This window comes from Ochlerotatus camptorhynchus, unplaced genomic scaffold, assembly GCF_037179485.1.
Source record: "Ochlerotatus camptorhynchus isolate MF236.1 unplaced genomic scaffold, CSIRO-AGI_Acam_v1.1 ptg000105l, whole genome shotgun sequence".
In the NCBI taxonomy this organism is placed as follows: domain Eukaryota; kingdom Metazoa; phylum Arthropoda; class Insecta; order Diptera; family Culicidae; genus Ochlerotatus; species Ochlerotatus camptorhynchus.
The window spans coordinates 3,986,237-4,010,685 of record NW_027040595.1 but is presented as its reverse complement, the minus strand read 5'-3'; the positions used below and the strand labels follow the sequence as shown (position 1 = coordinate 4,010,685).

Sequence of the window (24,449 nt, the reverse complement as noted above, 5' to 3'; positions counted from 1 at the left end):
CTATTCAATATCCAAACAGCCCAACATGCTTTTCTTCTGCAAGAAATCCCTCCACTATTGATTTGGTCTTAACTGATTCATGTCAACTTTGTAGCCAATTGGTTACCCATGCTGACTTCGGTACTGATCACCTTCCAGTAACTTTTGAAATATCCCAAGAAATAGTTTGTAATCCCAACAGCTCTACTTTCAATTACCATAGAGCTGATTGGGAGCAATATCGAACATTTATGGAATATAACTTCGATCCAAACATTCCTTTGCAAACCAAAGATGAAATTAATTATGCTCTTGAATCTCTGACTGCTTCTATAGTTGAAGCAAGAGCTGCCTCAATACCAAAATGCGAGGTTAAATTCGATTCAATTATAATAGACGATGATCTTCAGCTATTGATCCGTCTTAAAAATGTCCGTAGGAGACCATTTCAAAGAACACGCGATCCTGCCATGAAAGTTATCTGGCGGGATTTGCAAAAACAAATTAAAAAACGATTCTCTGCCCTGAGGAACAAAACTTTTGAAAATAATGTTTCTAAATTAGACCCGAGTTCCAAACCCTTTTGGAAACTTACAAAAATTTTGAAAAAAACCTCAAAAACCAATTCCAGCGCTTAAAGAAGGTGGTAAAATTTTGATCGCAAATTTGGAAAAGCTCAGAAACTTGCTAAGCAATTCGAGAGTTCCCATAATTTCAGTTTGGGTCTTACTAGTCCTATTGAGAATCAGGTTGCTGGGGATTTTCTGAATATTTTCTCTCGGGAAAATATTTTTGATGATTCCTGGGGGACTGATTTGGACGAAGTAAGGTCTATAACTAAAAAGTTTCAAAATATGAAAGCTCCAGGTGATGATGGAATTTTCTATATCCTCATCAAAAAACTCCCAGAGAGTACCTTGTCTTTCTTGGTAAAATTATTTAACAGATGTTTCCATTTGGCATACTTTCCTGATAAATGGAAAAATGCAAAAATTGTTCCAATTTTGAAGCCGGATAAAAATCCAGCTGAAGCTTCTAGCTACCGTCCAATAAGTTTGCTTTCTTCAATAAGCAAACTTTTTGAAAAGATAATTTTGAATAGAATGATGCTTCACATCAATACAAACTCAATTTTTGCAGATGAGCAGTTTGGATTTCGACATGGGCATTCAACTACTCATCAACTCTTAAGAGTTACCAATTTAATTCGTTCAAACAAATCGGAAGGCCACTCAACTGGAGTTGCTCTTCTAAAGGGTGTCCACGATGAAATTGCCACACTATGAAATTGCTCTAACTTTTTAACCGTTGGGTAGAATTTAATGAAAATTTGGGTGGATTTAGTTCATAGTGCATTATTTACATCCTGCAAGTTTTAAAGTCCTGTGATCAAAACTCGCGGAAATGGAGTCGAAAGAACAGCTCGTGCGTGATAAAATCTTGCGCATTCATCACGAGAACAAGGATCTCTCGCATCGTTCCATCGCTAAAACGTTGGGAATCGCGAATTCCACGGTGTCGCGAGTGATTAAGCGGTTCGAGGAACGTTTGACCACCGATCGGAAGCCCAGAAGTGAAGGAAAAAGTATTCCGTACAACACCAAAAATCACAACCGCGTAGTTGGGGCCTTCAACCGAAATCCGAACGCCTCCGTTAGGGATGTGGCTAAGAAGCTGCACCTAAGCCGAAGTTTTGTCCAGAAGGCCAAAACTAAGGCTGGGCTTCGAACGTTCAAGGTACAAAAGGCCCCTAATCGTGACGAGAAGCAGAACAAGTCCGCCAAAACCCGTGCCAGGAAGTTGTACCTCAACATGCTGACGAAAGTTGAATGCTGCATCATGGACGACGGAACATATGTGAAGGCCGATTTCAAACAGATCCCCGGCAACCTGTTTTTCACGGCCAAGGATAAGTTCAGCGTTCCGGAGCATGTCCGCACTCAGAAGATGTCCAAATTTGCGAAGAAATTCCTGGTTTGGCAAGCCATCTGCACGTGCGGGAAGCGGAGTGCACCTTTCGTGACCCAGGACACGATGAACGGACAGGTGTACATAAAAGAGTGCCTCCAGAAGCGGCTGCTTCCTCTCCTGAAGGCCCACAACGTCCCAACAATCTTCTGGCCGGATTTGGCCTCATGCCACTACTCCAAGGACGTGCTGAAGTGGTATGCGGACAATAAGGTCAATTTCGTGCCGAAAATGTTCAACCCTCCCAACACTCCGGAGCTCCGCCCATCGAGAAGTACTGGGCGATTATGAAGCAGCACCTTCTTAAACGACCTAAGGTAGTGAAGACAGTCGAGGAACTGAAGAAAGTATGGGTTTACATGCAAAAAAACGGTTGATTCACAGGTTGTGCAGAATCTTATGGCCGGGGTTAAGGCCAAGGTGCGGGCATTTGCGTATGGACTGTAAATAAAATACGAGTAAAATGATAAAATGAAGTTTAATAGTTATTTCTCAATCCCTGAAAATTTGATGGCAATCGGATGAAAACTCGAATTTTGCGAATCAATTTTGTGTGTGGCAATTTCATCGTGGACACCCTTTAGACATAGAAAAAAGCATTCGACAGTGTTTGGCATGAAGGTTTGATTGCTAAATTGAAAAAGTTTAATTTTCCACTTTATATTATGAAATTAGTTCAAAATTATTTAACTGACAGAACTCTGCAGGTAAATTATCAAAATTCCAAATCTAATCGACTACCTGTTAGAGCAGGAGTTCCTCAGGGTAGCATTCTTGGGCCTATATTGTATAACATTTTCACTTCGGACCTCCCTGATTTGCCTCAGGGTTGCCACAAATCTTTGTTCTCTGATGACACAGGCATTTCCGCTAAAGGAAGAAGTCTTCGTGTTATCTGCAGCAGACTGCCGAAAAGTTTAGATATTTTCTCTTCTTATTTACAAAAATGGAAGATTTCTCCCAACGCTTCCAAAACTCAACTTATAATATTTCCACATAAGCCCAGAGCTTCCTTTTTGAAACCTAGTAGTAGTCACATAGTCACTATGAACGGAGTTCCAATTTCCTGGTCAAACCAAGTGAAATATCTTGGATTAGTTCTTGACCCAAAATTAACTTTTAAAGATCACATTGAGGGCATTCAAGCCAAATGTAACAAATATATAAAATGTTTGTATCCTCTTATAAACAGGAAATCCAAACTTTGCCTGACGAATAAAGATCTAATATTTAAACAAGTTTTTAGACCGGCCATGCTTTACGCTGTGCCAATATGGTCTTGTTGTTGCACTACCAGGAAAAAAGCACTTCAAAGTATTCAGAACAATGTTCTGAAGATGATTTTGAAGTTGCCTCCCTGGTACAGTACTACCGAAGTACATAGAATTTCGAATGTTGAGACTTTAGAACAAATGTCCAACAAAATAATTAATAATTTTAGGCAAAAATCGTTGCAATCCTCAATTGCAACGATTAATTCTCTTTATACATAGATAAGATTTAGTTTTAGTTTTTAGTTTTAAGATATCAATTGTTATACTGACATGCAGGTTTAAAAAACCTGTTTAAAATACTGAATTGCCAAGACAGGAACAATGTAAAAACACTTAGCTATATATCATAACAATTAAGGCTGGTAAGTTACTGCAGTAACTGGAGCACCTAGGTTAAAAATGACATGTAATTTATTTTAAATTTGGAACAAATAAAGAGTTAAAAAAAAATCAAATGAGCTTGTAAAATCATGCATGATATTTTGTTCACGCGTGATATTGAGAGCATGTGAGAGCGGAAAAATATCATTTGATTGAGGATTTTGCCAACACTGACCTGGATATATATACCAACAAACAAAAGTTATAAATAATCTTTTGAAATTCAAAAGACTGCTTTATGACATTTAGTCACAATAAATCGGTATGAATTCCATTGATTTCCCTTATTGCCATTGAGTTAGCTTAATATATAGTTTATAAAGAAAATAATAAGATGTAGCAGTTCGGAATCGAACCATGAACGGTATATGTTACAAATAGCAAGGGAAAACTGCCAAACGGGTTGTCCCAATGCTAGTGGTTAACTTTAAATTCGTTTTCTCAAAATCAAAAAAAAAACACTCTGTTCGGTCTGACTTAACACCAAATAAAAAGTAATATGAAGATGCAATAAACATTAGATACAATACAAATGGTCTACAATAATCTCAACCCAATTCAAAATTCTGGACCTGACTGGACCCGCTCCACATCGAAACACAGTCATCTTGGTTGGAGGAACCACACATACTGCTATCAAGTTATAACTTTTCCATATAGGCCATCACATTTCATATCACACAGAGAACAATATCTCGCGACAATCACCGCTCGGTCGTTAGTTATGATTTGAATCTCAGTCTCACCGTAGGTATAAGCGTATAGAAGCGAGCCGCGCGATCAGTTGAGCATGATAATTATTAGTGATAACATGTGATCGTCGGTTATGGTCGTGTGTCGTTTTCGTGGAAAATTGTAGATACACTTACAACCAACGAAGGATTTACATTCAACTAGACATTTCAAATTGATTTCCCACATTCGAATAACCTTTCAAGCTATGGAAGATCCAAAATTGAAACGACCGGAAATCGTTAGCGACGATTCGTTGGTACTATACAGCAATCAGTATAGCTATTATTGCCAAAAGGTAAGTCTTCCTAGGTCCCGCGGTATCTGAGTCATATATGGTCACGAGGTCACTCCCAGTGTTGTATAGCGATAAAATCTGATGTAATTACTAATCCAAACAAACTGCAACCGGCAATGGTTGAGTCGTGTGTGGGAGTCAAGTCAACACGGGTGGCCATGTTTGAAATGGAACAAAGTGATTCGGTGTGGAAATGGTGTTTTCCACTCGTTGGTTAGAACGAACCTAGGTACTTAGGAAACATTTGAACGAGTTGTGTGTGACCTTGATCATCAACATTAGGGTAATTCACATCTAAGTGATAAATTCGAAACAGGATTGAATTGCGTTCTGTCAAATAAAAGATAGTAATTTCAAGCGTAATGATAATTTTGCGTGCAAAACAAATTACAACGAACTGTTGCGTACAAGCAAAGTTTTTCCATATTCAATTGGTTTGTTCCCGTACTTGTTTTTTTTTGCTTTTGTTGTAAGTAGCTGGAAAAAATAATACAGGAATCTACGATTTCTGCGGTAGGTGGTGCGTGTACCCATGGCGATTTTTGTATGTGATTAGGGCCAACCTCGAACTTGATGAAAAGTCAGCTCAATTGGTTGAAAGACTGTTGAGAAATGGCGGTGGGTACACGGCACAACCCACCGCGGAAATCGGTGATTCATGTATTATTGTCTTACAGCAACTTACAGAAACGGCGCCGGTGGTGTAGTGGTAAGCGTGATTACCTCTCACCCCAGCAGGCCTGGGTTCAATCCCAGTCGGCGCCGCCGGTATGTTCTGAGGCATAACATCTCTGATCACGCCTTCCTTCGGATGGGAAGTAAAGCCGTTGGTCCCCGGTTCATGCGTTGATGGGTCGATAGGTGTAGGGTCCAAGTGTGGGAGCTGCCTTCCTGGCACGTCGGTAGCATTGGTGCTCAGCACGGAAAACAAGATCGACGGAAAAAAACAAACCAAAGGAAAAAAAAAAGCAACTTACAGCAAAAGCAAATAAGCAAGTAGGGGATCAAACCTAATGTTTTCGTACAGAACCTTCACAAGATGATTATTTAGCCCCAGTGTATTAATGGAGACAAATTTGGTTCAAAATGCTAGCATACATAAATTCTAAAAATTTTTAAAAAAGTAATACAATCTTACATTTCTTCCTGGTTGGATGGGATGTATTTTTGGCTACACATTAGCCTGCCCCACAAAAATAAAAGTTCTAATTTTCCACGGGCCAACCCCTAGATTTGTACCATAAGATGAGAAAGCCACTCTCTGAAAATTTCAGCTCATTCTGATGTAACACGAGCTGGCGCTTTTAGTTTGAATTTTGTATGGGGAATTTGGATAAAATACATGAAAAATTACACTCCTATACCAACAATCAATACGAAACTAACGATTTTAAATTGGCTCACTACTTGACTAGCCTGACTAGCCTTGGTCCCAAGCAAATCGATTACGTACCCCATTCTTGTCAAAATTCTAGCACTACACTATGTTTGTTTTGATTCGCTATGAAAGTTTGACAGATAAAATGAGGGGTTAGTGGATAATTCTATGTTTCGAGGGGTGAACCGAATAGCTTGGGACCGACGAGAGTACCAGAGCTGAGCCAAAAAGTTGAGCACGTTTCTTCGGGACCTACTAGTCTTAGAGTTACCTCTATGCCTATACTCTATCGATCATAAAAAAGTTTCTTTATTCTAGATTTGATTTAGATTTTCAAAACATGTATTTCAATAAATGAGTAACAACTTTGCTGAAGATTGTAGCATAAATCCAGTTAGTTTTATTGAGATATTCACATTTCAATGTAAATGAGCATTTTGTATAAAGCCCGATTCAAAGTAAATTTGGACGCATTCAAGTGATCATAACGCAATTATTAAATAACATACACGGTTGATCAAAACGTCAAACAAAAGGGTGTTTATTCAGCTTTCTAACGATACATAACAAGTTATTACATTTCACCGTTTCGAACGAACTGTTGCATTTTACTTGTGATCGATGCCATCATGATGTGCACAGTCGCTGGTGACACTGTACCGGCGAAATAATTCCACTTTAAACGCATTTGTTGTGCATTTATCACTTCTTTACCGCATCCTCGAAGTTTTCGCTTGACAATTGCTCAATATTTTTCGAACGGTCTGAACTCAGGGCAATTCGGAGAATTAATCTCTTTGGCGACGAAATAAACATTGTTTACAGCATACCATTCTAGTACCTCTTTAGAGTAGTGGCAGCTGGCTAGATCCGGCCAAAACATAACGTTGGTTTTATGTTATCGAATGAAGGGTAAAATCCGCTTTTTCAGACACTCTTTAATGTAAACCTTCGACGTCATTCTGTGAGATGTGATGAAAACCTTGGTTTTAAGGCCACAACTGCAGATTCCTTGCCAAATCATTAGTTTCCGAGCAAACTTATCAGTAAAAACAAATGTATACCTGGAAGGGACATCCCCACGACCAGTTGCCATGTAAAATTTTAGTCCGGGGATTTGTGTATAATCCATTTTGACATATGTTTCGTCATCCATTAAAATACAGCCATCAAATTTCGTCAAAACTCGTTCGTATAGTAATCGTGCTCGCTTTTTGGCTACTAAATTTTGTTTCAGGGAGCGATTCGGATGTTTACTGGCACAAAAAGACTTATATCCTTCTCTTGAAAGGATGTTACGGACGGTGGAAAAGTTGGAATCGTACTTCTTTGCTAAATCACGTATGGAGACACCTGGGTTGCTTTTCACGTACCTCAACACCTAACTCCTCAGCTCTTTGTCCTAGTGCCACTTTTATGATAGATGCGCTGTGCTCTATCCACACTCAGAGTATCCTTGTATCGAGTATCGTTTGATTACAAGACTCACCGTTGACTTTGGGAATTTTAACACTTTTGCTATTTTTGAGGCAGACCACGAAGGGTTCTCTAGATGTTTGTGCACAATTAATTTTCTTTTTCTCATGTTCCATGATCGGTAATTCCGGGATGCGTCGATCAATCGAGAAAAACTTTTCACCAATTCCTTCGTTAATGAAACATCAACAAATGCCTGTCAAACGTTTTTTGTTCCAACCACCAGGGGCGCGGTGGTGTATTAAACCGTGCATCCAGATTTACTTTGAATCGAGCTTTATGAAAATTTCAACCAATCTCCTATATGGACATTAAACCAAAAGCGTCAGCCCGTGTAACGTCAAAAAGAGCTGAAATATTCGTGGTTATCGCCGAGGGGGGCGAATCTCACACTAGCAATCAATCTTCGAAAAATCATCTTTAATTTCTCGCATCTACTTGCATCGTGCTTCATCTTTTTGCATGAAATATTCAAAATCGACATAAATCTTCCTTCTATCTACTCAGCGCACGTGCAGCTAGCCACAGCAAAACACAATCTTTTCTGCATCGTAGATAGAGTCGTCCCCCTCGGTTATCGCACCAAAAGACACGAGCCTGGATGTTGGCCGGTGGAAAATACCCAACAAACATTGCAAGCTGAGTAACAGCAACAATCAATACGAAACTAACGATTTTAAATTGGCTCACCACTTTAATAGCCTATTGGTCCCAAGCAAACGATTAACGTACCCTATTCTAGTTGAAATTCTATTACTACACTATGTTTGTTTTGATTCGCTATGAAAGTTTGACAGATAACATCAGGGGTGTGTGGATTCATGCAGAACATGCAGGGGTGAGTGAAATAGCTTGGGACTGCTTGGGACCGTTGTTCTGGTACTGAGTGAGCCAAAAATAATAATGATTTTCTTCGGGACCCAGTGGTCTTAGAGTTACCTCTATGGTAACAGCCTATTCAGGCAAAAATATGCTTCTTAAGCTAAAAAAATAGCTTATTCAGCTCAAATTGTTTGTTGGGTATGAACGTTTATTTTTAGTGGTAATTTAGTTGATACGTCGCATAATCTGCCTGTATTTTGTTGCAATCTACGAGCAGAATGCACATAATAATTTAATATCCCCATAATACTAACTTGAATCAATAATCAATACGAAACTAACGATTTTAAATTGGCTCACTACTTGAGTAGCCTATTGGTTCCAAGCAAACGATTAACGTACCCTATTCTAGTCGAAATTCTAGTACTACGCAATGTTTGTTTTGATTCGCTATGTAAGTTTGACAGATAAAATGAGGGGCTATTGGTTTTTCCTATGTTTCGAGGGGTGAATCCATTAGCTTGGGACCGAAGATAGTACCAGAGCTGAGCCAAAAAGTTGAGCTCGTTTCTTCGGGACTTTCTGGTCTTAGAGTTACCTCTATGGTTTAAGCTACGTGTGCTGAAATTCTAAGCTTGATCGAGTTTTCTGAACCAGTTCTAAGTACGAAAGAATGAAGGAATATTATTTCTCTATACATTTCAACAAATATCGCCACATAAATTTGAAATCACACGCAGAAAAATTTACCGTCGAAACAAAAATATTTCAGGTAAATTTAAACGTAAACTCAGTTTGTTCTGGCCACAAACCTAAACCACAAACGAAGTGACAGACGGAGCGGCTCGAAAACTTTGGTGACTAACCTGCTATTTCAATTTTTCAGTGTACCACATGGCAACACCACTACTACTGGATTGTACCACATGGCAACACTACTACTGGATTGTACTAGCATTTTCACCAAATGTATTAGAATGTTTTGGTTCTATCTCTTTCACTCTATTCAAAACTGAAATGCATAAAAAAATGACAAAATGATACGCACTCTTTGCACACTGTCAAAGAATCATTGTACACAAAATCAACTTTGTTCAAATCAAAACAAAAAAACTAACCCATCTGGTGGATGATGGCACAAGCTTCCAAGAAAATTCTATTACAGTGAACCACATTATTTAAATTGATTTCTTCGCCAGTTAGTCGTCTGTCACTTCGTTTGTGCCTAAACTAGGTTGATTTCAAACGTATTCTATGTTTAAATCCATTGATAATAATGTTTAAAACAAAAATAATGTTACGTTTGTTTTAAAAATATTGAATATTTTTGATTTATTTGAATACTATATCCGATCAAAAATAAATAAGTTTATTTTGAACATGCTTTTCATGTTTAAAATAAACAAACATATTTGAATTTATTTTAGCATTTAAATGCGGAATAAAACAAAATAAAATGGATAGCAAATAAATGGAAATCTGCAGACAGGGCATCTAAATTCCTGCGATTATGGAAAGTCTGTGGATGTTTGGATCCGGGGAGTTGTCGGTGTGGGTGTTCGATCCGATCCAGTTTAGTAAAACCGGTGAAACTTTGTGATATTAGCGTCGTTTTGTCGTTTCTGACGCTGGTCAGGCCTCTTTCTAAGTTTGGTGTTCGGGGATGATCTGTTTTTCCTTCGACGTCGGGTGGGGGGTGAGGATGATATGGGGATCGGCATCAGAAACGACGGATTGACGTTAATATTGTAAGGTTCCACCGGTTTTGTCGGGCTTGGAACACTTGCTTGCGTGGGTTTCCGGACCCTCTACTTCGGTTTCGCCGCTTGCAGGCCATTTTCGGTTAAGTTTGCCGAAAGAAGCAAAAAAAGGATACGCTAAAAATTGATTACCCAGATTATGTATTGTTGAAATAAACATGCTTTTGAATTTAATTTAAACATACATATTTTTGTTGACAACATGTTTTTAATTTACTTTGAACTATTTATATTTTTATTTAATAAACATATATATTTTTAAATCCTGATGAATGTGGGCGTCTTAGTGGAATACCTGTATGGTGAGAGAGAGAAGGATTAGTATTTTCCATTTAATTCCACTACTTTATTTGCTTATCCTTGACAGATACGCGTATTTCGTCTACAATGTGCAGACTTCTTCAGTGTCTTGTACTAATACTCGACTGAGTCGAGTATTAGTACAAGACACTGAAGAAGTCTGCACATTGTAGACGAAATACGCGTATCTGTCAAGGATAAGCAAATAAAGTAGTGGAATTAAATGGAAAATACTAATCCTTCTCTCTCTCACCATATATATTTTTAACTTAAATGAACAAAATTTGGTTCCCTGCAAAAGTGCCAGCTCGTGTTACATCCGAATGAGCTGAAATTTTCAGAGAGTGTTCAAAGTGTTTTTTATGTTACTTCATACGCGAAGTTAACGATTTTCAGAGTTGGTTGGAAATGCTAACATGAAGCTTTAGTGTGATGATTTATTAGCTAGAGAATGATCTTTAGAAGAATGTAGGTGGATAGTTCCGTTAGAGTACGGTAGTATGAAAATTGAATAGAAGTTGAAAATGAGCGAAGGGCCATTAAAGCGACAGTTTTCAAGATGACGCACATTTTTGCCTAGCCCGTACGATGTACGCGGGGACTTGAAGTATGTCTCCAAGTCCACAGGCAAAAATGTGCGTCTATCTTGAAAACTGTCGCTTTAATGGCCCTTCGCTCATTTTCAACTTCTATTCAATTTTCATACTGCCGTACTCTAACGGAACTATCCACCTACCCTCTTCTAAAGATCATTCTATAGCTAATAAATCATCACACTAAAGCTTCATGTTAGCATTTCCAACCAACTCTTCAGAGAGTGGTTTTCTCGTCTAATGGTACAAATCTAGGGGTTGGCTCGTTGAAAAAAAATATAAAAAAATTCCCTTATATAACCTGCCTATAAAAGCATAACTGTCCCATATGAATAGGAAATCAAGCAAAGATGGGACAATTATGCTTTTATGGGCAGTAAATGGCCAGTCTACTCACACATGGCCGGTCACGCCCCTTGAATTCTACGTCATTTAAAGGGTGTACCGTTTAAAATCCGCACACATAAAATTCTTTCCCAAAATTCGAGTTTTTATCCGGTTATCACCAAATTTTCAGGGAGTAAAAAGAAACAATTAAAGTTAGTTTTTGGCATCGTTCATTTAATTTATTTCGCCTTTATATCCGAATGCGCGAACCTTGACCTCAGCCGTAGGGTCAACCGGTCAGCACTCGTGTTTTTTCAGTTACCGTGGGGACGTAATTTATGATTAGCACCGGTCCCTTTCAAATTGTATCATTATTTATGTACGGTCCTTATATTTGAAATGACGTTTCGCATTCATCTACACTCAAAATAATTGTCACGTCAAAGCTACGTGAAAACATATGTGGATTTTTTCCATCGCACTTTTCACGTAACACTTACGTGATTTTCATGTAGCGAAGAACGTATCCATTCCCACCCTTTTCACTGGAGTTTCACGTAAATATTACGTTATTTTTTAGTATTATCTACGAAATCTTTCAGTAAATTTTCAATGTAATTGTGATACAATTTATGTTAAAATCTAATCAAAAGTAATAACATTTTTGATGAATTTTGTTTTCTTTATAAGAATTGCAGTGATTTAAAGTAAAGTAAATGTTGTTATAATTGTATTGATTTTTACATAGCAATTAATTCAAGCATTAAATGATATATGAATTTTACGCAATTATTGAACTGAGCAGAATCAGGATTAAAAAAGCCGTTAATTTTTCCAATGTTTATTATTATAATGACAATGAATACTTATTGACTATTTCACAGTGGTTTAGAATTATCTGTATTAAAACTATTTTTGACACGGAAGAAGTAGTGTACCATCCAAAATCTGCAACAAATGACCGGAGATCTCTAAATCACTTAATAGCTCTTGCAGTGCGTTTTGTACGGTGGCCATGTTGATTATTTTTTCATACGTGTGAAACACGTAGAAAGTACGTGAAAATAGAACTGTCAGTATCGGCAGGATGATGTTCCCAACGTACGTGATTTTCACGTAAATGTTATCGGTTAATAAGATGGATGAGAAATGTGTTTCAGATAAAAATCAGATGCTAACAACTAAATTCTACTTGTGTCAGGTAACCTCACCACAAACAATACTTTTTTAGATCTACGTGATTTTTCACGTAACTTTGACGTGACAATTATTTTGAGTGTAGTGATGGCCGATTTTCATTCGAATAATCGATTAATCGATTAACGAACCGAAAAGTAAAATATTTGTAATCGGTTATATCGTTACATCACCGACAAACCGACATGACACTTAATTCTGACTTATGCCTGAAAATCGTAAACGGTTGATTTATACCCCGTTTACATTACAGCCTATATCACGTAATATAGGCTGTCTTGCAATGAGCACTCATACATAGGATTTCCAGTGAAAACTAGATGTATGAGTGCTCATTGCAAGACAGCGTATATCACGTGATATACGCTGTAATGTGAACGGGGTATTAAATGTGCAGTGATCCGAACTGTCAAAACCATAGGATTTGTAGGTCTAGATAAAAATAATTTGTCCAGAATAGATCAGACACGAACCAATTCATAACTTTTACATGCGGGCTCATGGCTTAGCTAAATATTTCTCGAGAACCCGGAGCCAGATGTCATTAGCGTGCTTTGTTCAGAAATTTTATTGTTTTTGCTATGGTCATTCATGTCGGTTTGTCGGTGGTTATATCATGCCGATATAAGCATTAACTTCTCCATAGGATCATCACCCATTGTTTCAAACATGTGCTGCACTCTCATTGGTGGAAAAATAACAGTACAGCGAACAAAAAATAATCGATTAGTTGTTAATCGAGTAATTACAAAATGAGACAAAATGGTGTGATTGTTTTGATAAAAAAAGAGCGCAAAATTTCATCTCTACCGAGGGGACAGAAAAACCATAAAATCACCTTGCATACGGGGGGTATTCATTGGATGAAAGGGACCGTGAAAGAGGACACTAAAATACAAAGTTTTTCTTCCGACGGTTTCATCTTAGTATTCTTCTTTGGTAAGGTTCTGCACAACCTCAGAATCGACAGTTTTTGTATATTGACCAGTGGCGTTTCCTTAACCTCAATCTACCTGTGCAACAACTCTCAAAACATAAACAATTATCAAAATATTGCTTGCAATGGATAGATATCGAGTAAACTAGAAGATTAAGTGTATTTTTCAACCGATTCGAGTAAGAATATGGCATTAAATCTTATTTTAAAAGTTGGTGCACAGGTAAAAAGTGAGGTTACGGGACGCCACTAATATTAACCCATGCTTTCTTCATTTTATCTACATTCTTACCTACTTTAGAGGGTGATCCTTCATAATGGCCCAATATTTTTCTATTGGGTGCAGTTCCGGAGGGTTTGGGGGGTTAAGAACTTTCGGCACGAAATCGACATCATTCGCCGTATACCACTCTAGCACGTCCTTGGTGTAGTGGCATGATGCCAAATCCGGCCAGAAGATCGTCGGACCGTCGTAAGCCTTCAGGAGAGGTAGCCGTCCACCTGTCCATTCATGGTACTTGCGGTAACGAAAGGTGTACTCCGCTTTCCACAAGTACAAATCGCTTGCCAAATTAAGAACTTCTTGGCAAACTTCGACATCTGCTGTGTCCGGAGGTTCTCGAGAACATCACACTTATCCTTGGTAGTCACATACAGGTTTCCTGGAATCTGGTTGAAGTCCGCCTTCACATATGTCTCGTCATCCATTTTTTTTGTTTCTCGCCACGGTTTGGGGACTTCTGAACCTTAAACGTACGTAGTCCAGCTCGAGTTTTGGTATTCTGTACGAAAATCTTGCTCACATGCAAAATTTTAGCCACATCTCGAACTGATGCGTTCGGTTTTCCGTTGAAAGGCCCCAACCACGCGTTTGTGATCGTTTTCGTTGACCTGACGGATTTTTTTCCGGATCTTTTCTTCCGATCAACAGTCAGACGTTCGTCAAACCGTTTTATGATACCAGACACCGTGGAATTCGCGATTCCCAACCTTTTTTTTCTGATGGCACGATGCGACAGATCCTAATTCTCAAAGTGCTCGTGCAAAACTTTTTCGAGCACGCATTGTTCTTTCGTCGCCATTTTGAAAACTTTTGCGCACCTGATAAAATCAACTAACACAGTGTAAACAATACATATTAAACTATGTCTACGCAAAATTTCAATTAATTTTACCCAACGGATCAAAAGTTGGAGCAATTTGAGTGTGCGCGGATTTTAAACGGTACACCCTTTATGCATGTTCCGTTATACCAACCGGTGGAAACTAACGATTTTTCGAATTAATCGAATTAATTCGATTAGCTTGGGACCGAAGATAGTACCAGAGCTGAGCCAAAAAGTTGAGCACGTATGTTCGGGACCTTCTGGTCTTAGAATTACCTCTATGGTATTAAGTAGCAGTTTTTCTAGCTCTTCTTTTACGAAACAAAAATTCTCTTTACAGTTTGAAAAATACTTCCAGTAGTCTTGAACCTCAAGAAAAATATCTCGCAGCTAGAGTGACTGTCATCATGTGCCTCTTGTGGCAATGAAAAATCTTATCACCTCGCGCCCATCGTAAATTATACGCACGAACAAGATCTACTTAGCTCACATTTTCTCACACTTGATATCTGTCACACATGATTGAATCAAATATATTAGTCAGCTCATACTTTGGTAATTTCTCATCTTTTTCAAGCATGATCGAACTACACAAAAAAATATTACATCCAAGAGGATGCACAACAATCAATACGAAACTATTGATTTTAAATTGACTCACTACTTGACTAGCCTATTGGTCCCAAGCAAATCGATTAACGTACCCCATTCTAGTATAAATTCTAGTACTACACAATGTTTGTTTTCATTCGCTATGAAAGTTTGACAGATAAAATGAGGGGTTCGTGGATTTTCCTATGTTTCGAGGGGTGCATAGCTTGGGACCGAAGATAGTACTAAAGCTGAACCAAAAAGTTGAGCACGTTTCTTTGGAACCTGCTGGTCTTAGAGTTACCTCTATGGTAAAAGCAGCGAAATGTCAGTTCATGCACTGTATTAATGATAATTTTGTCCTCTTTGGCAAGTAATATTACACCATATTTTTGATACGATTTAAGTGCATTTATTTTTTTGCTGTGGCAAGCGGATAAATTACACTTCACAAAAACGTAACCAAATGCAGAATCCACTGGATTTTACAATTTACATTCCCAGAAAACCACTGTTATTTCCAATTTGTTTTGAGATCCCCATCGACAGTGCCAAATTTGAACGAATTTGTTGGATCAATTTGCGATCTTCGACAAAGTTGTTCTGTATGGTTTCTCCAATTCTTTTCTCTATCCAAGTCCCTGGTTTGATAAAAGTTGAGCAACGTTTGAATTTTTTATAAGCAAATGAATAGTTTCGTTCCGTTTCCCACGATCGCAAATCCAGATCGTAACCTTATTTGTTTAAATTGGACACAGTTGTTGGGGACCTCAATATAGATCGAAAGAGCATTGGGGAGCAGGGGATAGTCAAGTAGACCCACCCTAAGCTACATATAATAAAATATCCCTAGTAACACTACAAGTTTATATGATACCATAGAGGTAACTCTAAGATCAGAAGATCCCGAAGAAACGTGCTCAACTTGTTTGCGGTCCCAAGCTAATCGATGCACCCCTCGAATCATAGGAAAATCCACGATCTTCTCATTTTATCTGTCAAACTTTCATATAGCGAATCAAATCAAACATAGTGTACACGGTAAGAAAAAAGTACCCAATGGTCAGTTCACTTTTACCTACTTTTTACTAGTTTGTCTCATTTTCTCCTTCTAATAGTTCTAATGTTGTCAAAAACGGAGGAGCAAAACCACCCAACAGGGGTAGTAAAGTGTGGGAACTCACGTTGAGTATAATCATGTTTACCCGAGGGGGACGACACATCTAAATCTCAATTCTAGGTGCTCAACAAATCTCACACTAGCTAATCAATCTTCGAAAAATCTTCTTTAATTTCTCGCATCTACTTGCATCGTGCATCATCTTTTTGCAAGAAATCTTCAGAATCGTCATAAATCTTCTTACTATCTACTCAGCGTGCACGCAGCTAACCACAGCAAAAAACAATTTTTCCTTCATCGTAGATAGAGTCGCCCCCCTCGTGTTTACCTACTTTTGGGTACAGCTAACTTACTTTTGGGTAGAAAGCTAGTGGAAAATTCCATACGAATTGCACACAAGTAAATGAAAATTACTTTGACCCGCTTTACCTACTTTTGGATTCCTGCACTATAGTGCCGAGATGAGTGAAAAGAACATACTTTTGGGTATTTTTTTTTCTTACTAAAATGTCAATATCTTTGGAACTAGTGCACCAATTTTAAATCTTTTTTTTATGAAAATTAAGCTAAATAAATTTGCTATCGTTTACTAGAATATTATGTCTTAATTAAAAATTTAACTTTGAAGTCATTTAAAAATTTACAGCATTTTTTTTATTTTTCCTGATAATTTTCCACAAAAATCTTGTTTTAATCAACATTTTTAATGGGATTAAAAGATTCAAAAAATCATTCCACAATTTATTCTTAAAGTCCATTCAAAACCGGAGAAAATGAGCCTTTAATGGATGAAATCGGTTGGAAATTGTCGAAGTTATGAGCATTTTTGTAAAACACTTAAAAATGTTGCTGAAATACAACAGCTTTAGAGTTCCTTTTCTAGGTGTCGTTGTAAGCATCCAAATCGCATGTAAAGTTTTCATGGGAGATTCTTTTCTCTACATATCAATTTGATTAAGGCATATCAGGATTTAAAACCGAGTTGATACAAAAGAAATTTATTTAGGTTTTATTAAAAATGATTGAGAATCGAATGACTTTGTCTTCGATGTTTTGAACTTGTTTTTCGAATCAGAAACCAACAATAGTCACCCATCATTGCTTCATCCCAAAACCCTTGGTAACGACGTTTCATCATCTTCATTTGTTGGTGAAAACGTTCGCCGTGCTCATCACTCTCGTCACCAAGATTTTCCGGGAAAAAATCCATGTGAGAATGTAGGAAATGTATCTTCAAAGATATATTCACACCTGTGTTCAGTGAAATAAAAGGATTTGAAATTAATTATATGTAACAAACACAATATTTTTGATTTATACCTATTTTCTCATAATTTTTGAGCAATTCATCGACGGCTTCCTCATAATCTGGGCTTCTGAAATTTCCTAAAAAGGTTGTGACAACACGCTGGAACGATTTCCACGCTTCTTCCTCATCTGGTGTCAAAACTGTATTGAATGCGGAATCATTGAGCAGTTTTTTGATCTGTGGGCCAACAAATACACCTTCCTTTATCTTTGCGTCAGATAAATTTGGAAATACTGATTTCAAGTACTGGAATGCCGGCCCTTCTTTTTGCAACGCTTTGACGAAATTTTTGAATAGCCCAAGTTTTATATGTAGTGGTGGAAGTATTATGCGTTCTTTTACCACAAGAGGATCATTTTTAACGTTGTCTTTACCAATTGTGAAATTATCCCGTTTTGGCCAATCTTTTCGGACGTAGTGTTCCTTACGAGCTCGACTGTCCTATTTACACAAAAAACACATATATTTTGTGTATCCCTGTTGCAATCCAGTCAACATGGCAACCACTTTAAGATCGAAACAAATTTTCCAATTGTGTTGATTGTAATTTATCAAATTGAGCAATAGAGCCATTGATTCATACGTTTCCTTCATATTAACGGCATGAGCTAATGGAATAGAAGGTTTCTCATTCCCTTGATGCAGTAAAACGGCTTTCAAGCTCAACTTGCTGCTATCGATGAATAAACGCCATTCAGCTGGATCATATGGCTCACCAAACTCTTCAAACAAGCCGTTTACGTCATGGCAAAAACATGCCTTGTCCTTTGTAGAATAATATTTGTCAAATTTCTTGTGACGATTCCTGTGACAAGAAATTTTGACCTCCTTGCTCAGCATGTAGTGTTCTTTCAAGCGTGATTCCAGCAATTCGGATTTCTCCTTCGATAAGTCGAGATCTCGCACCAAATCATTAAATTCGGATTGTGTAAACAGTTTTGGGTTTCTTTCCAATTCCACCTCGAAGTCTTCCTCGCATTCCTCCTTGAATTCCTCCTCACTTTTTGTAACGGTCGATTCAAGAGAGGGCGCGCGTTTCCGCTTTGGATAAACAGGATACGGGACCGAACTTGAATGTGGAACAGGTTTTGTCATAGAAGCCACTTGTGGATACTCAACTGTTTTGTGACGTCCTTGTTGCTTAACTTTTGTCAAGCAGAAATAACAATCCGTTGCATGACAAAACGGTCGACGCCATATGGTGGGCATGTCAAAGGACAAATAGCGACTGCCAGATAACAAATAAGTGAGTTAGTAAGTAAGACATTAACACTTATCAAAAATAGATGAAGTAAGATAATGTCGATCAGGAAAGAACAAAGCACTACCATGCTGTACATAAATTGTTTATATGAAAGTTATTCAAAAAATCAATTTACCTTGCGCCTGACATCCACCTAGCCAAGCACGTTTTGCACGAACTACATAATACTTTTGGAATCCACGGTTCGTCAAAGTCTCCAGGATCAATTTTAAAATAAAGCCTGTATGCAGTTTGCAACGAAGCAGTGAAATTGACCGATTTTGTAAATATATAGTTGCCACACGCGTAACAAAACTTTTGAGGATCATTTTTACACTTGAATTCACGTTTTGTCGTATACATCGTTAAGCAATGTTAAAGAAAGAAAGCTGTCAAATTGAGTTGGTTGCGTTAGGTTCTCGCCGAGCGGTCTCACAAACACTAGCGTAAATTATATTGTTGAAAATATCCCATTTAATTTTGCGTGACAGCTGGTAGTGTTAGTGAAATGCACCGTATGCGTACACGTCCGCAGAAAGGCTTACTGGAAGTGGTGCATGAACCTAGAAGCGGGACAACGGCCAATCTTGGAACATTCAATTTCCATGATTTTACAAAAAATTTCATAACTTCGACAATTTCCAACCGATTTCATCCATTAAAGGCTCATTTTCTCCAGTTTTTAATGGACTTTAAGAATACATTATGGAATGATTTTTTGAATCTTTTTATCCCATTAAAAATGTTGATTAAAACAAGATTTTTATGGAAAATTCGCAGGAAAAATAAAAAAAAATGCTGTAAATTTTTAAATGACTTCAAAATTAAATTTTTAATTAAGACATAATATTCTAGTGAACGATAGCAAATTTATTTAGCTTCATTTTCATAAAAAAAAGATTTAAAATTGGTGAACTAGTTCCAAAGATATTGACATTTTAGTAATCGTACTTTTGTCCAAAATTCAAAAAATCAAATTTTTTGTGTATCTCAAAAATGGCTCTACTTTAATTTTTTCTGACCACGGCATTGAATTCAGCGTAGGATTTTGCATTAGAAACGTTGGTCAACCACTAAAGTTCACACTTTTTATGTTGTTTTGTAAACTAGTGTAACGAAGAAAATGAAGTGAGAAATGCTCGCTGACTTCTTCAAACTAGGGGAACAGGATTTTTCAGTAATCAAAGGAACACATCTTAGTCCTTGCTACTTTTTATGCCCTGTTGATAGTGATAAGTCCTCGGGTTGCCTGGACCGAGGGTGATCTTGAAACATTGAAAAAATTAGTTAGTAATCTTCACCTATGTGATTCCAAATCTTCTAATCGTTGTTCCCTAGTTTGAAATGGTTATTACTAGGGTTCTGATGCATGCTCATGATCGGTGTCATAGCTTGTTTTTGTTGTTAAGGAATCCAATTTTGACTGACAAAGGGGCGCGCCTTTGGAGGGTGTTCCAACTCCGAAGGGTATAAATAGCGGGACCTTTCTATTAGAATCGATTCCTTGTGATGAAGGCAAGAATGACAACTGTATCAAAACCGAATACTTCATCATTTCTCAATAGTGATGGAGTAATACGATATGCACTAAACTAAGAACACGGGATATAGGGGAAAAGTTGGCTTCGGCAATACCTCAACCTATTATCGTCATGGGGGTAAACAAAGTGCTAGAGCACTCAAATTGGGCCAATAGTTGCTCTGAAACACAATGTATCCACATGCCAAAATTGAGCTCTCAAGGACGTTGTTTACCCCCCTGACGATAATAGGTTAAGGTACTGCCGAAGCCAACTTTTCCCCTACTACAATAGATCAAATTACTGGTCGCAATAGTGTTATGCCCAAAAAAAAAAATGGTGGTTAAAACATTTTTGCGGGTACACTTATGGTGAACCAGTTGATCAGGGATTGTAGAAAGAAAGGGGTTCGGTAGGTTTAAAATGCAGAATTAGATGCCGTCGCGATTGAATGCGCATGTTTAAATAACGTTGATCCAGGTACCTATCATATACATTTGCATATCATCTAGTCATTGTCAATAATACTTACATTTCGATAAAGATGATGCTGCCTATTTTATGTGATACTTAGCATCACAGAATCCAACTTTGAATCGTAGACCAGGTCCATTAACAAAACACTCGTTCCGAGAAGGGGCTCATGGTCATCTTCTTCAGGTTCGCTTACCACCCGGAATGAAGGCTCGGTTCGGTTAGTAATATGTGGTAATATCAAACAGTGTTACATGCAAACGAAAAAGAGATGCAACCAGGATTATTTTTTTAAAGTACACACTAAGATTATTTTACAGATTTCTGTAAAATTTTACCGAAATCTCAACAGCTGAACGTTCGGTAAACAATTTTACAGTTTTCCTGTAATTATTTACAGATATCTGTGAAATATTCACAGATATTTGTGAAAAATTACAGGAAATCTGCGAAATTGTTTACCAAACGTTCAGCTGTTGAGATTTCGGTAAAATTTTGCAGATTTCTGTAAAAAATTCTAAGTGTGTAATAAGGTCATCTGAATACCCAACTAACTATATCTCAGTGACATTGTCTCACTCTGAACCTACATTTAAAGTTATTTTGTGATTATATGGTTACTTTGGTACTCACATGAAATGTTGTGCAAGTACCACAAGTTCAACAACGCCCAACTATGGACAGCTCAATGTTAGTTACATTTACTCTTTGAATCAGCGTACACCAACATGATAATTTTCTAAGAAACACCTAAGAATGTATAGACACAGACAAACAGACATAACTCTCGCAAGTTGTTCATCGAACAAGCATTTAACGGTAAATTGAAAAGTATCGTAGTTGGTAGTGCCGCCACCTGTGGCGCGCATAGTCAATTCCCTTGCGTTTGACGTTTACACACTGCCGCTATCTGTTCAGCGCACTACCCACCACAGTGTACTCAACAGATGGCGGTAATTTTTGAGCGACGATGTTTTACACTGAGAAATATTCAATGTGTTATGTCTGTTTGTCTGTGGTATAGAGATAAAGCTTAAAAATACAGTTTTAACTGATGGTACTTTATAAACATTAAACTGTCCAATATTGGACCCTGCCAACACACGGCGCTTGCACGGTAATGTGGGCCGTCAGAATGGTTCATCGGTTGCGAAGTGAAGTGCTAGTCAAATTGAAGCGATAAATTTCTCAATTTTTCAACCTTGCCAACCAACCTATGCCCGTCCACGCCCGAAACCCATCCACCACACAAAATCAAATAAAAATGTTTCTGTATGGCAAACACGCCCATACATTAACGAGAATATAGATGTATATCTTCACTGTAAAAACTAAGGGTAATCATCGAAAGTACTTGTATTTTACTCAGGCACTTTTGAGCAAACTGCAATCACTCTCTCATACTCGAAATGTGCCATGACTAAATTGGCACAACGACACCCTATACGCTATCTGACCAAAGCGCAGGGAGCATTATGGTTCTAGGAACTTTTAACTAAAATTATGATCGTTTAACTGAGAGTTGGATGTATGGAATTTACTAGAGAAGTTTACAAAAGTATACTGACTACTATAAACGAAGTAATCACTAATCAATCGACTTCTAATCATTTCCCGTAGGTACTTTGGGCATTGAATGAAAAGCATATCAGCTTCACAAAGTATGAGATAGACGTCGCAAATGATGAACACTTCTCCGAGTGGTTCCTGGAGTTGAATCCTCGCGGTGAGCTTCCGGTGCTGCAGAAAGGCCTTCTTGTTGTGCCGGGTTCCAGTCCAATCTTGGCTTACTTGGAAGAAAATTATCCTAAAGGTAATAGGGTAACAATAGTATCAGCTTAGCTAACGGCATTTAATCGATAAAATTTAAATACTTTCAGACAAACCATTGAAACTACCGCGGACAGCAGGCGGGAAGATAGTTAACCTAAAAAACACCCTAGAGAAGCTTCCGATAGGCGTAATTACGATGGGATCGTTCCTTCATCCGCGCACGGTGGTTTCTCCAAAATCCCCCTTTGTTCAACCGGTTCGGTATACCATTTTGGAGCGTGACGAAACAACTAGTGGCCGTTTACGAGACTATGCCAAGCTGTTCCCAGCGTTCAGTGAAGTCCTACTCCGGAAGGCTGACTTCCACGATCGGAAACGCGAAGTGCTTGCCAGCGAACAGTACTATCTGAAACTGCTGGACATTTTGGATGACGTTTTGGACAATGCCGAATCGGAACTGGCAAGATCGAATGACGAGGGCCCATGGATCACGGGCGGAGAGTTCACGTCCGTTGACATTTCCCTCGGTTGTCTGCTGTATCGTTTGTACGTGCTTGGTCTGGAGGACCGTTTTTGGACGGCCGGCAAAAGACCGGAGCTGGAGATATATTTCAACAAAACTATGGCCACCGAGAGTTTTCAGAATACTTTGCCGACGAAAACGTCGCTGCTGAAAACGATCTGGTTGAACACACCGTCATCGTACAAGGCGGGCATAGCGGCTTTTTCTTTCTCGTCGATGATCATAGGATCGACACTGCTCAAGAGATGAGGGGCTTTCTTTTGTGTGGGTCAAAGACGTGCTGTTTTAGAAACTTTGGTAGATTTATTATAAACCATCTTTTTCTTTTCTTTAACCGTTCGAAAATAACCGATCACCAAAATGTTATTAGTTGTATGGCAAAAAATTGATTAAATCGTCGGTATCTATCTTTGAAATAGTGCGTTTTTTTTTGGTCTTGTGAAAATTGGTTTACTAGTTATTTTTTCGTATGTGATGAATTAAGAGAAGATCACTTGGTATGAAAGTAATAGTACGGGTTGTATCGCAGGAAGAATTCATCGATTTTTGCATTAGGGTACAAATGAAATGTATGGAAAAAAAACCATAAAATTTTTCAAACTAACCATATACCTGCAAAATTTTCATTGCATCGAAAACAGACGCTATGCAAAATATGGGCTCAAAATCGTTAAAGTTTGAACTTTTTTCATCTCAGAGTTTTCAAAAAAGTTCCTAAACACAAACAAAACATATCCCATATGAAAAGAAAGCATGCAGAATGACAGATTCATACACACTTAAGGCCCACGCACATTAGATCCGGATCGGACGCGTTGCGGCAAAGTGACAGCTAAATCTATTGTCTAACTGTCAAATATACGTCAACGCAACGCAAACGGATCTAATGTGCGTGGCCCTTTAGAGTTTTTGGTCGAGATGCTCCTGCGCTAAAACAAAAGTACACAGGTCCTTATTACCGATGTGAAATGACAACTTATCACTCACGGTTAAGTGAATCCCATTTGATTTACATGGAAATAACTTCACCGTGAGTGATAAGTGGTCACTTCACTTCGCTTTCACCGTGAAGTGACACTCGTAATAATATTTACGAATTGGTCATAAAACTTAAATATTGTCCTTCTTAAAGTGTTCTAGAGCTCGAATTCATTAGTGTAGCTTGTCAATACTATTCTTGAGCTGCTACTGCTTTCAAATATGCCGAATTTAGAATGTTCTGGTCTGATCGAAAATATTACTTGCAATAATTATTGTTGGCAAAATGTGCAATAGGAGCTATTATTGAAACTTGTTCTTATTGCCCTTGAATCTGTATCCAAGCAATCGTCGATTAAAATATTTTTTTCGCTATATTCAATTGCCGCC

The 24,449-nt window shown here is 38.0% G+C and overlaps 1 protein-coding gene across 1 annotated transcript; it reads left to right on the top strand.

The window, feature by feature from the left end:
- The first annotated feature begins 4,347 nt into the window (after positions 1 to 4,347).
- Gdap1 lies at positions 4,348 to 23,497 on the top strand. Its single transcript, XM_065219567.1, has 3 exons — positions 4,348 to 4,632; positions 22,406 to 22,598; positions 22,666 to 23,497. The coding sequence occupies exons 1-3, from the start codon at positions 4,543 to 4,545 to the stop codon at positions 23,328 to 23,330; spliced, it is 948 nt and encodes a 315-aa protein (XP_065075639.1). The 5' UTR covers positions 4,348 to 4,542; the 3' UTR covers positions 23,331 to 23,497.
- Positions 23,498 to 24,449: the final 952 nt, after the last annotated feature.